General features: G+C 40.5%; 1 protein-coding gene across 3 annotated transcripts in view; it reads left to right on the forward strand.

Moving 5' to 3' along the window:
* ARHGEF18 (Rho/Rac guanine nucleotide exchange factor 18) overlaps nucleotides 1–14,703 on the forward strand; it is a 50,984-nt gene that overhangs the window by 25,487 nt on the left and 10,794 nt on the right. For 2 of the 3 annotated variants that reach the window (XM_085562505.1, XM_077788791.2), the window contains exons 11-24: nucleotides 219–286; nucleotides 1,847–1,910; nucleotides 4,799–4,943; nucleotides 5,655–5,767; nucleotides 5,932–6,072; nucleotides 6,521–6,771; nucleotides 7,480–7,605; nucleotides 8,828–8,945; nucleotides 9,786–10,034; nucleotides 10,863–10,939; nucleotides 12,690–12,868; nucleotides 13,240–13,331; nucleotides 13,641–13,829; nucleotides 14,450–14,581. In XM_085562505.1, the coding sequence (XP_085418631.1) occupies nucleotides 219–286; nucleotides 1,847–1,910; nucleotides 4,799–4,943; nucleotides 5,655–5,767; nucleotides 5,932–6,072; nucleotides 6,521–6,771; nucleotides 7,480–7,605; nucleotides 8,828–8,945; nucleotides 9,786–10,034; nucleotides 10,863–10,939; nucleotides 12,690–12,868; nucleotides 13,240–13,331; nucleotides 13,641–13,829; nucleotides 14,450–14,581 (1,944 nt within the window). The remainder of the gene's footprint in view (nucleotides 1–218; nucleotides 287–1,846; nucleotides 1,911–4,798; nucleotides 4,944–5,654; nucleotides 5,768–5,931; nucleotides 6,073–6,520; nucleotides 6,772–7,479; nucleotides 7,606–8,827; nucleotides 8,946–9,785; nucleotides 10,035–10,862; nucleotides 10,940–12,689; nucleotides 12,869–13,239; nucleotides 13,332–13,640; nucleotides 13,830–14,449; nucleotides 14,582–14,703) is intronic. The other variant, XM_085562504.1, reaches the window with a different exon arrangement.

A 14,703-nucleotide genomic window follows, 5' to 3' on the forward strand; every position in this document is an offset into this window, starting at 1 on the left:
TGCATGTGTGAATTGCACTCAGTGGTGCAGTCTTACTGAAAAAACTCCAGGGTTTGGTATGAAATCAAGACCAGAACATGCACAACAAGGATGCTTGCCACAGCACCCAAGCTTGCTCTGCACCTCTTCCAAAATTAAGATCTTTTGTGTGCCTTTATTCCTTTCCCTAGACAGCAAAGAAGAATAATTAAGAATTTTTGTGTGTGTGTGCATTTCAGATTGTGCAGTGAATGTCCACAAGAACTGCAAGAGTTTGCTGACTGAATGCAGCAGCATCAGACCCAAGGTGGGCTTTAATATTTGTTCTTCTTTTATAATAACAAGGCTTGACATGGTAAGCTTAATTTATGCAAATGGTTTAATTTACATCAGTACAGAATCTTGCCCTACGTCTTTGAGGCATGAAGTAGTTATTAACTTGTTATTATAGTAATTAATGATAATGTGTGGAGGGAAAATAAAGTGAAACTTTTTATTGCTATACTGTAAATTCCTTAGCCTGTGTCCCAGAACTGACTAACCCTAAAAGTGCTCAAACTTTTTGGGGAATATAATTGAATTATATGTAATATAATTCAATTATAGGGAATTATTAAATTATAATTTGAATGTTGTGCCATCTCAAAACTGATGGAAGAGCACAAGGGGTGGAAGGGAATTTGGTTGTAACAGTTACATTTTATTTCTAAGCTGGAAAATGCAGAATAAGTGGTTTCATTTGGGAACTGTGATGAACTTGGTCTTGCTCTGCTGTTTATTTTTTTATCTCTGTCACCATGGTGCCTGTGATTGCATGTAAGGTCACAGGTTGTTTCATATAGATGTCTATCTGTTGGGGTTTTTTTTTCTGGTATTGGTTTTGAAAATCATTTCCTCCTCCTTATAACTAATAATACTTGAGGGAGTTTTAGTTTGTTTTAACCTCCAAGTGCTGATGATTTCAGAGACTGATAGCAGATTAGGGAGTACTGTGAGGGGGGAAAAGAGAGAGCAGAGCAGCTCAGACCTGGGCAATTAGAGGTTAGAGGAAGTGTGTTCAGCCATTGGTGATATAGAATGTAACTCTTCTGAGGGCAGAAATGTTCTTGTGGGGGTTTTGATATATAATTTTAAACATCTCAGGGCATTGTGAATTTTCCTTTTAAACAGAAAAATTCACTTGCTCTGATGCTTTCATTTCCACTCTTCACCACCACCCAGAATTTCAAGGTTGAATCGGCCCTGACAAACCACTCTTGCAGAGAGCAGAGAGAGAGTGGTGGCACAAAATGGGGTGAAGAATTCAATCAGAAATGGGAACCCCAAAGGGAAGCTCCCCAAAAGTCATTTGTTACAGCCTGTATTATTTGTTTATTTAATTTCTTTGAATCTTGGATAACTTGTACCTCAATAGGTTTTAATATCCTAGTGTTGCAAGAAGGATGAGGTTTAGCAAAGATTACCAAAGATGCAATTTGAAATGGACAGCCTGAATTTTGGTTCAGAGTGGCTGAATTAGTTTAGTCAGTATTGCTAGGAACTAAACTATAGCAAAGTGAAGACTGTCAACATGAAGGGGTTGCTTTTATTTCATAAATTAATTCTCATAGCTTCAATTCAGCTGTAGTTTCAGTTTTGGTTCTATTTCAGCCTGATTTATACTTTGTGGAATTTAATACAAAGTGTTAATGTCTCTATGCCATTCGTCTGACACATGAAAAAGTCAAAGCTGTTATTGTGTTAAATCTTTTATATTCTCAGTGAACATCTTCACTTACAGTTAATGCTATAGGATAGGAAAAATATGATTCATTTTGGACTGAAAGTTTGGTCTGGATATGTAAGAATATTGTATTTTTTCCTATAGCAGAAAGATTTGCAGCACAGACCTTCTGGATCTCCACAAAGTTCGCCCCAGTGCATTTCCCCAGGTTTGTACTAAAGAATGATTTCTGTGCTCAAGGCTTATCTGTTCAATTGCATTTTTTTTCTTTAATATGTTTTAAAGGCTATACACGGTGTGTTATTGAAGTATAGAGAAGGTCTCTTTTAATAAGATGGTTTCATTTTTTTTTCTATTGGGAATGGCTTAGAGGCTCCTAGCAATCTCCTGTGTGTTTTTATCTTTTTATCTTTTTATTTTTCTTTATACCTTCTTGCTGTGTAACCTCAAAATATCATGGTGAAAAGGGATCAATAAGCTCGTTTTTCATTGATTGTCTATTCTCTGGCCTCTGAAAAGACTAGAACTGTGAACTTTGTTTTACATCAGATTTTCATAATTGTCTATTTAAAACTTGCCTGCAGCTAGTGGTTGCTAGAAATCTCTAAGACAAGCTAGCACTAATGGTCTAAACATAAATCTTTGTTGAAATAAAATGAGGAAAAAGGATCTGGGAGGAAAAAAAAAATCCAGAAGAAAGAGCATCTGTACTGCAGCATAGGCTTTGAAATATCTTTTTGCTCCTGGAAAAGACCATCCCAGTCACGGGTGTATTAATTGGCATTTTAATTTTACAAGATGTTACAAAGGGTGCATTAACAGGGCAGGTGAGTGTCAAACACAGCTGACTTGGATGTCTGAGCATCACTCTGGGTGTTTCAGGTGTTTTCAGGTACCATTTGCATTGCAAGGTGTCCTCTTCATTAAATGATTCTTCCCAAGAGGCAGCACAGGGGATAATTATCATAAGGAGATAAGTGGCTGCTTGCATTACCCAGAATGGGTTTGTGCATTTAGGAGAAAGTGCAGAGACTAAAATAGGAAGCAAGGGCTAATGAAAATGGGAGCAGTTGTCTGTAGGGCTGGTCTGTGTGAGGGGAGCAGCGATCGATGTGGGGCACAGCAGTGTGCAGACAGTGCTAATTGAACTCAGAAAATGGCTTGTGGGTCGTGCAGGCTCTGCTAGGCAGGCAGTACTCATTTTCCTTAGTCAAAAGCAGAAGCTGGAAATTAAAGGAACAGCTAATAGCCTGGCCATTGTATGTTACTAGCCACAGCATAGCCCTGCAGACTGCATTGCCCAGCAAAAAAACCCCAAAGATACTGTCTCAATGTAAAAGAAAAATTAATTTTCAGAGAGGTATAAATTGTGTTGTGTATCCCCATCCCTGTCCCCTTGTTTTGCCTCTGGAGATTTTTTGGTCTGGCCTATCCTTGTGTAAAAGAACTTTATGTTCCTGGCTTGTAGAGCACAGAAAGAGAACTTGATGGCAAATAATTTCAATACTTCCCCAAATGGAAATGTAGGGACATTGGTTATTAAGCCTTTGTTTAAGAAATCTGACTGGGCAAATCTTTCAGATATTTAATTAGTCTCTTTTTGGGGCTCAAGAGGGGATGGAATGGACTCAGTTTACCCAGTTTGTTGTAGACTGACTATGTAGTGTGTGTGTAGCCAGGAGGTTTCAAACCCAAACTGGTTTTGGGAAAAGTATTTCCAGCAGGAAAAGATGTGGTGATATAATTTATATTAAATGTCATTGATGAGACCTCCCCTGCAGCCCCAAAACAATTCTTCTGTCGATGAAGATGAAATGAGAGACAAGTAGGTATAGAGCAGGGATATGAAAAAATGTGGCAAAACCTGTTTCATGACAAGAACCACAAATACCTTGATTTAACTGTGCTTCACTGAGAAGGCAGAAGTGGGAGAGAGAATTATTAGTGAAGGTACACTAAGGAGGGCAGGCTGAAAAAGGGGAACTTTTAGGACTGGGTGGACACGAGTGTTTTTACTCAAAGAGTGATGCATAAGCCTTAACTGGGAACTGGAGACCCCCTTGAACTGCTACAGCAGCAGCCCCTGGTCCTGGGACTGGGAGAGGAGCTGGGTCTGTCCCTGCAGTGACAGAGCCCTGGGTTCAGGGATCCTTGAGATCCCACTCCCATGTCCTTAAAAGCTCTTTGAAAAAGGGCAGCTACAGACCTTGTCAGGGATCAATTCTAAAGATTGTCTGGCTGAGTCTTCATTTTTAACTTCCCTGAAGTTCCTTTTTTAAAAGGATGTATTTTGTCTCCCGTTCCTTATCATTTATTACAGACATTAGTACTAAATAATTGTATCCATTTTTTATAAGTCTATTACAGGCTTCCACATATTGTGTAATAGTGATTAAAGTTTCAAATATCTTTCCAGTTCACAATTTGTCTAGATTTAAAAAGCATTAAAAAGCTGCAGTATTAAAATTAAATTTAGCTCAGGTATCTATTATGTGCAGTGTGTATGCATGCAGATATAAATTGCTGTGAGCAGTAAGGATTGCAAAGACCTTGTGGGTTTTTTTCTGTGATCTCTGATTTTTTTTGTTTGCCATGAAATGTTCTGTGCCCTTATATGGTGGGGTGTGAATAATTGTGTGTAGGTTCTGGTGTTTTACTAAAGGAGAAGATACTTTGCAATTTCCACACTAAATGGGCACAGTAGGGACCAATTTCCTGCACTTCAGACCTGCTGATTTAGCCAATACAGTAAGTTAAGTGGCAGCTTTACATTTCTAGAAGGATCACAGGTAGTATAAAAACAGAGCATCTCTGGGGCCACTTTACTGTGCCAGCTCTGAGGGCAGCCAGTGGCGAGCATGGGGAATACAAATTCAAAAAGCAGCGGCAGAAGCAATGCGATTCCAGCTCACCCCGAGCTGTCTTTTTGTGGTTCCTTTTCAAGAAAATGGAATGAGAATGTTTTTTTGGACAACGAGCTCCTGACATCCAAGATCCTGTCAGTTCTCCGGCCGCATTCCGAGCGAGGGCTGAGAGCAAGTGAGCTGCAGTGCACGCCTCATTTTCTGAGTACCAATTCCATTTTTGCCTCTTTAGCCACTTCTCTGAAGGAGCAGCCCCGAAGTCTTCTCCTGGGAGCGGATGGCACCCCAGCACTGTCCCGGAACCTCGGGATGACTATCGCCCAAAGAGGACATTCCCAGCCTTCACTGAACGCTGCTGGAGCTGTTAATAAATTTGGGTGAGTAAAATGCTTCTCTTCTAATCCATCCCCACCTCCCCAGTGTGAAAAGAAAAACGAGAATTCATGTCTTTTTTTCAAGCTATTGAGCATTTAATTCTGAAAGTTTTTCCCTGACCGATGCTTTTTTTTTCTTTTTTTTTTCTTTAGTCCCCCTGTCCTGTGTCACAAAAAATATTGTGTAAAATAGTGCAGTATTTGAGTGTTTCTGTCTAGGTTATGGTTTTCATGGATGTATTTGTCTCAAGAACTGCTGTGAAATTCAGTTGTCTCGTCTGAGTTCAGCTATTCTAGGTTGGGCTGGTGCCTGGTGTAGGAGGCAGCAGTGTTTTAAATTGCGGAATATCTTCATTAAAATAGTAAGCAAGCTCAAGGCTATCTGCTGGTTTAAGTAGCTATTTACTTTTGATGTGCCCCAGTTATACTCCCTTCCCAGTGAAAGTGCCCTTTGTACTCTGAACTGGCTGTGCCTTGTCACCAGGTGATGTCCTTGTAAACTGTCATACCAGAAGTTACAAGCTTTGCTCATGCTGCTCTAATTAAACTGCAGTATTTCAGCGTTGGAGTTGCTAAATTGATTTAACTGTTTAAAGAGTGCAGTGATATCTGTTATTTATTTATTGTAAGATAATTGCAGTGTAGTTTAGATGCTTGTTAAAGAAGTTGGAGGTTTTTTTTAATTGTTCTGGTCTAATTTCTTTGGCCATTTAGGCTAATTTCAGGAGACATGGATGAAGGGGATTCAGGCTTTGTAAAATTTAAGCAGACTTCAGATGATGTTATCTCGCTTGCACCTTCAACAGCAGACTCCATTTTTCTGGAAGGTATGGAATTTCTGTGCTTTTCAGGATTGTTATGCAACTTCTCCCACGGGTTTGAAAGCAGCATTGAGGTGTTTTTTTCCTCTTGTTGTTGTTACTGATGGTAAACAGGGATATGGTGAGAAAGAGTTTAATAACAATTGAAATTGAATGTGCTTTTGGTCTAGATGCATATTCTGTGTCCCTCCGGAGTGAAATAGAAACAGATGCTCATGAGTTTGAGGCAGAGTCTTGGAGTGTTGCAGTGGAACAACCTTATGCAAAAAAGCAAAGGAAAGACGTTATAAAAAGGCAAGATGTCATTTATGGTAAGAGTATTTGTTATTCTTAAAACTTCTATTTCATAATGCCACTGTTGTGAAACAAAAGAGAAATAATTTTTGTGGGTTCCCATTTTGACTTGTGTTTGAAAACTAAAACTGAGTGAAAGTTTTCAAGTCTGTTACCTGTGTTCATGTATGTAATTCCTTGTGTGAATGCCTTTAAGCATCCCATGGGTTTCAGCAGGGCTCTGTAAGCAGCAAAGCCCAGCTGTACAATTAGGGAACAGCTCAGCTGTCACTGGGAGATGTCCTTAAAGAAGTAGGGTCAGTCACTGCTGGGCTGGGATATTAGCAAGGCAAATTTAGGAGCTTCATGGGTGATGCAAAGACTGTAGTGAAGAAGATGATTGTGGCTTTCAGAGCCTGCTCTTATATCGCACTGCACAGCACATAAATGACTTTTGATTTTATTTCTGTATTTCACCTTGCCCAGAACTAATGCAGACTGAAATGCACCATGTTAGGACACTGAAAATAATGCTGAAGGTGTACTCCAAAGCCATGAGAGAGGAGCTGCAGTTCTCAAATGCAGTCATCAACAAGCTCTTTCCCTGTGTGGATGAGCTGCTGGAGATGCACGGGCAATTCCTGCTCCAGCTGAAGGAGAGACGAAAGGAATCCTTGGAAGAAGGCAGTGACCGAAATTATATAATCCAGAACATTGGAGACCTCTTGGTAAAACAGGTGTGAATTAAATCCTGCCAAAGATGTTGACACTATAAAGCTTCTAAAAAGCTACCTGTGAGGGTAAAATTATGTGATGCAAAGATTGATTTCATCCTGGGTTTATGGTTCTCTTCCCAGTTAATGTGGGAGCATGACTCCCAGGAATATATCTAGTCACAAGTAGCATATTAAATGTTCTTTGGGCATGCACATGTACACCTTGTGGGATATGTGACTTGTTTGATTCTATTTTTCATCTATTGCAAGAGTAAGGTAACATTTTCTTAGTGTCCATTCCAAACTTGGTTCTCTTTCAGATAAAGCCAAACTTCTTCATTCTGATCTTTTAAAAATGCAGTCAGGATCCTTTGAACTTGTGGCAGCTTTAGCACCATTCTGGCATGGAATGGATGCAACAATTTCTATCATATATCATGACTTTTTTTCTTTTTGCCCTTCAACTTTTACAGTTCACAGACTTTTTAAGCACAGAGATCCAGAAATCCTTTTTTAAAATTCTCAAAATTACAACCATCATTTAATACCTGGTTATCTTGTGGTATTCCAAGCCCTCACATGTCACACTGCATAAATCTCTGATTTCTGGTACAGAAGAAATTGAAATACAGGAGAAATGTTTTAGAAACTGTGTTAAACCTGGAGTTTATAGTGGAGATAGGTTTACTCTGAAAGATTCATGTCTTTTATTCTTCTATTTCCAATTAGTTTTCAGGTGAAAATGGGGAGAGAATGAAAGAAAAATATGGTGTGTTCTGTTGTGGACACAATGAAGCTGTTAGCCATTACAAAGACCTGCTCCAAAGCAATAAGAAGTTCCAAAACTTAATAAAGGTAAAAAATAACCAGGAGTCTCCTATTCTGACTATGCAATATATACTTAACTGCTTTGGGGTTTGTTTTGTACTTGAAGATCCCTCAAATGTGAATGAGCAGGGTTAGAGCCATATTCTCATTATTTGGTGGGTTGTGAGCTTCTTGTATTTTAGATCTTTTGAGCTACTTGGAGACAAAACCACAATTAGCAAGTGTTATATTTGAGGCAGGCTCTTGGGAGCACCCAGGACTGGGAAATAGAGTATTTGTTCAATTCAGGGCTCTGTCCTGCTGTGTGGCCATCAGGATAAATTGGTTTGTTAATAAATTAAATCAATGGTAAGTGCTGTTGATGAGCTGCTGTAGAAAAAGCATGGACTCTTAGTCAGGTTTTGCTCACGCCACCATCTTTCCAAATCCAGAAGATTGGCTACAGGGTGGTTTGCTGCACACTCTAACATGCAGTCAATAGGAAGGACTGAAAAGACACAGCCAAGTGGAAGCTGTAACCTGAATCTCAGGTGGCTTTGCAGAGGCCTAAATATTCTCATTTTCCAGTCACCAGTAAGTGATACTGTGTGAACTTTCCAACTTAGCTCTGTACTTACAGCTCATCTTAGCCAGGCGCCTTTAAAGTGGGAGCCCTTCACTTCCAAGGAACTAAATAAGTGACCAGAGTTTTAAAACATGCAGCTTCAGACCTTGTAAAGAAAGATCTTGGTACTGTGTTCTCCAGCTGCCAGGTGTGTGCTGTGCCTGCAGTCAGATTAACTGGTGCTTTACAGTCCTCCATTTCTAAACAGGAATGTGTTTCTGTAGGTCAGGCTGTTGGGGAGCATACAGTGGTAAAAGAAACACTTAATTCCTTCCTTATTGATCTAATTTGACTGGTAGGTGGTTGGGTCTGGTTTTAAAACCACAGAACTTTTCTATGTACTTAAGGTCTGACCCTGTTATAAAGTGTGATCAGTTAACAATAGGCAGTTCAGACTTGGAAGTTTCCCTGATTGACTCCACATTTAGTTAACAGTAGTTGAAAACAGTACCTAAGATATTTTCCAGTAATAAAGGCAATTTTTTGCGTACTTCCAGGATTTTTGCTTTAGTAGAAGAGTGCAACTAATTTCGTGGTGCTGTGTCTAATGTGCAGAGGTGTTTTGGGGCAGAAGGCATGTAAATGGAGAGGGAGTTAGAAGAGTACAGTGCACAGTGGGTGTGACAAGTTTCTCTTGTTTTCTAGAAAATTGGGAACTCTTCCATCGTGCGGAGGTTGGGTGTTCAGGAGTGCATCCTCCTGGTCACCCAGCGCATCACCAAGTACCCGGTCCTGGTGGAGCGGATCATTCAGAACACAGAAGGTGGGATGGTTCCTGGAAGCCTCACAGTTGTCTGTTGGTCCTTTTTCTGCCATGTTTTGCATGTTCTTACCTCAGACAGGCTGTTGTCTGCTTTCTCACTTCTCTTTTGGCTGATGGTGCCAGATCAGTCTCACCTCAGAGAGTCAAGAGAATCACAGAATGGTTTAGGTTGGAAGAGACCTTGAAGTTCATCTCATTCTACCCCCTCCCATGGGCAGGGACACCTCCCACTGTGCCAGGCTGCTCCAAGCCCATCCAGCCTGGCCTTGGACACTTCAAGGGCCCAGGGGCAGCCACAGCTGCTCTGGGCACCCTGTGCCAGGGCCTCCCCACCCTCACAGTGGGGAATTTCTTCCCAGTATCCCATCTAACCCTGCCCTTTTTCAGCTTAAAGCCAATCCCCCTTGTCCTGTCACTCCAGGCCTTTGTTAAATAGTCTCTCTCCATCTTTCCTGTAGGCTCCCTTCAGGCCACACTTAGATCACTCTGAAATTTCTATTCTCCAGGCTGAGCAATCCCAATTCTCCTAGCCTCTCCTCAGAGAAGAGAAGCTTTTAAAGTCTGCAGCCACAAACCCATAGTAGTTAAACCTGTTAGTTCATTTGCTTTTCAGAGCTTTAGTTTATTATATTTTATGTTTAAATAAATAAAATTTTATAATAAAATAAAATTTTAAATAATAAAATTTTAATTATTTTTTTTTTCTTAGAAAATACTGTACTGTATGGAACCCTTATGCCAAAGTACTGTATGGAACCCTTATGCCAAATTACATTTAGGTGGCTCATGTCTTGTATTCCAGAGTTGAAAATGTGGCTGACTGCTTCTCTTTTCCTTTAGCTGGAACTAGAGATTACGAAGAGCTGACTCAGGCCCTTAGTTTAATTAAGGACACCATCACCCATGTAGATGCCATGGTAAATGAGTGTGAGAAGGGACAGCGACTCAAGGAGATCATGCACAAAATGGAGCTGAAATCATCTGGGAAATGCAAGAATGGGCTTTTGTTCCGGAAGGATGACATGGGCCAGAGGCGGCTCCTCCTGGATGGGATGCTGTACTGGAAAGCTGCATCAGGGAGGCTCAAAGGTACAGCACCAGCAAGGGCAAAAACACAACTGGGAAACAAGGTTTATGTTGGGTTTTTTTTTTTAGTAGCTGTTTATTACTGATCGATTGGGTATAAAATAAGATGACAATAACCTGCTTGTTTAATAGGATATTGGAGGAAATAGCACTTGTTCTATTCTTGGCTTGTCCAATAAGCATCTCTGTAATGGTGCATGATAAGTTCCTTATGCTGTTTGCTTATTATCTGGCTGGTCTGCTTCCCAATTCAAGAGGGAAGTCTTCAGATGGATGACAAAGCTTTGAGTCATCCTGACTTTGTCTCCTGTGGAAAGGCGTTATCTTGTGTGAGCTCTGCTTCACACTTTGCAAAACCTGTGTCATGTCAGCCGCATGACACTTAATTCTGCATTTGCCAGAAAATCAAAGCAGTGGCCATCAGGGAACATTTGAGCAGCTTCATTGCTCAAATGTTCAAGGAGAAGCTTCAGTGGCACAGAAAGTGCAGCCAGGAGTAGGTGGGACCCTGAATGGCTGCAGTTCCAGAAGAATCTGCTGTTGAGAGGGATGTGTTTGTTCCCTCTGGAGTGCTGGAGTCCATGTGTAGGATGTGTGTGTGGGTGTTCTCAGGCTTTAAATGAGCTCTGTTTAAATCAGCTGCTTCTGCATGGTGCAGCCTGGCTGGGGACAGCCCAAGTGGAAGGCAGTAACAGACCCAGTATTGCAAATGGTGGCATGCTATTCCCTGGCCTACAGGAAATAGAAGTTAAGTGATTTTTGAGTCTGGACTGGTCTTTCTGCTTTGAAATATGACTTTCTTTCCCTTTTTTGTCTCTTTTGTTACTGTAGATATTCTGGCAGTCCTGCTCACCGATGTACTGTTGCTCTTACAAGAAAAGGACCAAAAATACACATTTGCATCTGTGGTAGGTGTTGTTCTCATTTAATACGTGCACTTAGAGCATTTATGAAAGTGACAGTAACTACAGAAAAAACACAGGGATGTCAGATACTTGTTACAGGAGATTCAGGAAGAAAATTAAGTGAATAAACCAGCCAAGTATTATGGAATCACTTTTTGTGAAGCAGTTTTGTTACTTGTTGAATCCTTTCTCCACTCTCCCAGTGCAAAACAGTATTTCCTTGCATTGGCCAGTTGTAGCTGCCACATCTCCCATGGTTTTCACTGTTTCTCTTCTTGTGCTGTGACTTTCCTTTCCACTGAACTGTGTTAGGCTGAGGTTTTGTACACAATCTCATGGACATTGCATGTGGTAGAACTTTGCTTTGAAAAACACTTGCGAATAAATCCTGCTTCTGTTTATGTGCAGGGAAAGAATCTGCCATCTCAGTTAGGGACGTGGGAACTGTGATCATACTGCCCTGAGATTTACTAGGGGCAGAGAACTTTCCTGAAATACATGGAATGAGCACTAAATGCAGATGTTATTGCTGCAGCACTCCAGAACATTCAGTGAATTCACTTGCTTTTCTAGGGCATTTCCACAGGTGTCCTCAGAGAAGTTAATTCGTACATTTTGTCCTGATCTAGTTCACTGATGGCTGTTGTAGAACCTGTAACAGAGAAACTCTTTTATGTAATTGTTTTCTTGCGTGTATTTTTTTTTCCAAGACATTAACATTAAAGCTAAATTCTAATGGCAAAGCTATTTTGGTGACCTCAGGGCTGCACAAACAAGTGCTTTTCAATTACCCTGCTCCTAATGCACAGAACAGGGTGTTGTGTGGTGGGGTTTTTTTTCCTCTGGAAACGTGCTCTACACTTAAAGTCTGACCATGTTTTTTTTTGTATCACTTTGTGTACAGTTCATTTGAAATTTAATATCAGTTCTCCATAAATAAATCAAGTGAGGGAGCAAATGGATCTGCTCAGTGATTCTGTTTTTCCAGTGACCTCTGTTTGTGGCTGGAATTGCAGTACAGCTGCTCAGAGAAGCTGGCAGAAGCTGGTGTTCCTGGTGTTTGCTTCACACTTCACTTCTCTTATCATGGCTCTAGATTATTCTGTGAGGGTTCAGCAGTTACAAAGAGCTACTTTATCCTGGGAAAGAACTTTCTAGGCTGCATATGTTGGAGCTGTGCTGTAGGAAGCCTTGACAGGTTTTTAGTAACTAATATCCCTCCTGTAAATGTGTTTTCACTGCAAAGGCTGACAGCTAATCCAGTTAATCCTCATTATACAATACACTACTTGTCACCTGGTGTCATTTTTTTTATCAGGGCCTGACACCCTCTAGCACCTCTGTTTTATTTCTTTTGGAGCCAACTTAAAACCCCTAACATTTCCTCCTGTTCTCTCCTTTCACTTCACAATGTGTCATTAAGGTTTTTGTTTTCTTTTTCAAATTTTGGGGTTGCCTCCTTTTGAGCAATTTTTTTTGAGGCTGTTCTTGAGTTCTGGGACTCAGGGAGGATCTTTAAATTGACACAGGCTTTGATGTTCAATCAGGTATCAAGACCTCTTGTTTCTGACATGTACATTCTTAATTCCATATTTTCATTGATCAAATAACAACATCAGAAGTGTCATGTGAAAAGATCAGAGTTATTTCATGATGTTACAGTTCCTGGTGGCTCTGGATAAACAGGAAGAGGGGCAGCTAGGAAACACAATTCCTAAAGAACACATCTGATGTACTGTATTTTATTTTACAGGACTCTAAGCCACCAGTTATCTCACTGCAAAAATTGATTGTGAGAGAGGTAGCTAATGAGGAAAAGGCAATGTTCTTAATTAGCGCTTCCTTAAAAGGACCAGAAATGTATGAAATTCACACCAGCTCCAAAGAGGAGAGGAATTCCTGGATGGCACACATCCGCAGGGCTGTGGAGAGGTAAGGGAGGAGGAAAAGCAGGAGCCAAATTTCTTGCTTGTCTTCTACTCACAGGTATAAATTTATCTTCAAAATCCATTTGACTCTCCACAAACTTTCTTTGTAAGACTTCAGTGTGCAATTCTGTTTGTGTTCATTGAGAAGAAACCACTGATGAAGATGAAATAAAAACTAGTCAAAGACTTTGTCTTGCTGTCATTTAAAAATAAAGGCTCACCGATGTCAAATGCAACAGTGCTTTGGAAAAGGGAGGAAGATTGATAAAACAGGATAAACCACAACTGAGGCAGCAGCTTCAAGTTGAATCCTGAGATGGTTTTAAATTATCCTACATGCAAATCAAACATAAATCTGTCTTTCCCTTTGGACAGCTGTCCTGATGAGGAAGGAGGAACATTTAATGAACCTGAAGCAGAGAGAAGGCAGGCTGAAGCAAGAGCTGCAAAGTTAAGAGATTTTCAAGGTAATGACTTAGTTATATATTCTACAAGCTGCTTCTCAGCATTATTTGTGATTTATGGCTGTCTAATTCTTTATCAAGATATGATCAAGTTTCTCCTTCATATGTCTTTCAAGGTGGTGTAAGATTCTGTAGAACTAGTGGCTAAAGAAGTCTAATAAGCTTTGTCTGCTCCATAAGTTTTCTCCTTAACTGTTAATTTTATCTCTGCGTTTGATACTCTGGTCATAAAATGAGTGATAATCTCCCAAATTGAACACGGTTCTGTGACAGTGACAAGGAAGGCAGGACTGAATTTGTTTCTTCCTTCAGAGCGTTTGAACATGAAAGATGACCTGATTCTGCAAAGTCTCACTGAGAAGCAACAGATTTATCTGGAAATGTCTGAGGTGAATGGCTTTGAAGACCATTCCCAAGGATCCCGAGCCAGGCTGCTTCTTCGGGGGGATATCTCAGAGAATCTGCAAGGAGAGGCCATTCTGAAGTCTGCAGTGACTGAAGGTGAATGGAATGTGGGAATGTGTGGGCATTCACTCAGGTGCTGGGGTGGGGATAAGCACCCAGGATCTAAGTACAGGCCCTGAAAATCATCCTGTAATAACATAATGCTTTTATGTAACACGGTTCAGACTTCCTCGTTCTCAGAACCAGTCTGCAAGAAAGGTGAAGTGCATTTGTGGGTTTAGGTGGAAGACCTGCACAGCTTGGATTGTCTTATTTTTAAGGATCAACAAGTGGACTTTGGGATTAATCTGTTCAAAAAGGGTAACAGTGTGCTCTAATAACACACAGTCCTGAAATGTAATATTATAGGAGTGTTATCTATTAAAAACAGCCTGTCTAAAGATAGTATGTTTAGAAAGAAAATAAGCCCAAACATAGTTTCTGTTTAGGAAAGGAAAGAAAAACAAACACTCAAGGCTTGATAACCTTATCTTGCAATTAAGGAAGAGCTCATGTTCATATGAAGAGCCTGTCATGCAGAGCTACTCACAAAGGAAAATCTGTCTTTACTGGAGGACATCTCAGATTGCCTGAATTTATAGTGGACTCATTAGGATGATAACATGTATTCCTGCATAGACATGGCTGTTTACATGACATGTTCTCCTCTTCCCCAGCTGAAAATCTCCAGGACTTTATCTTCACTCACTTTGGCAGTGCATCCTGTCAGCCTGAGGATGGCTCAGGACTCCCCCGGAGAGCAGAGACCTTTGGAGGATATGACAGTAGTCCCTCAATTTCAAGTAAAAGTAAGAAAGGGAACACCCAGCATTCTTCTGACCTTTTTACTGTGGTTCCTGTAGAGAGAATAAGAACAAGGAATTGAGGCTCTCATATAAGGAAGCTTCCCCAGGCTCTAAAAAGGAAGATC

The sequence above is a fragment of the Lonchura striata genome, chromosome 28 (assembly GCF_050655825.1).
Source record: "Lonchura striata isolate lonStrDom1 chromosome 28, ASM5065582v1, whole genome shotgun sequence".
NCBI lineage: Eukaryota > Metazoa > Chordata > Aves > Passeriformes > Estrildidae > Lonchura > Lonchura striata.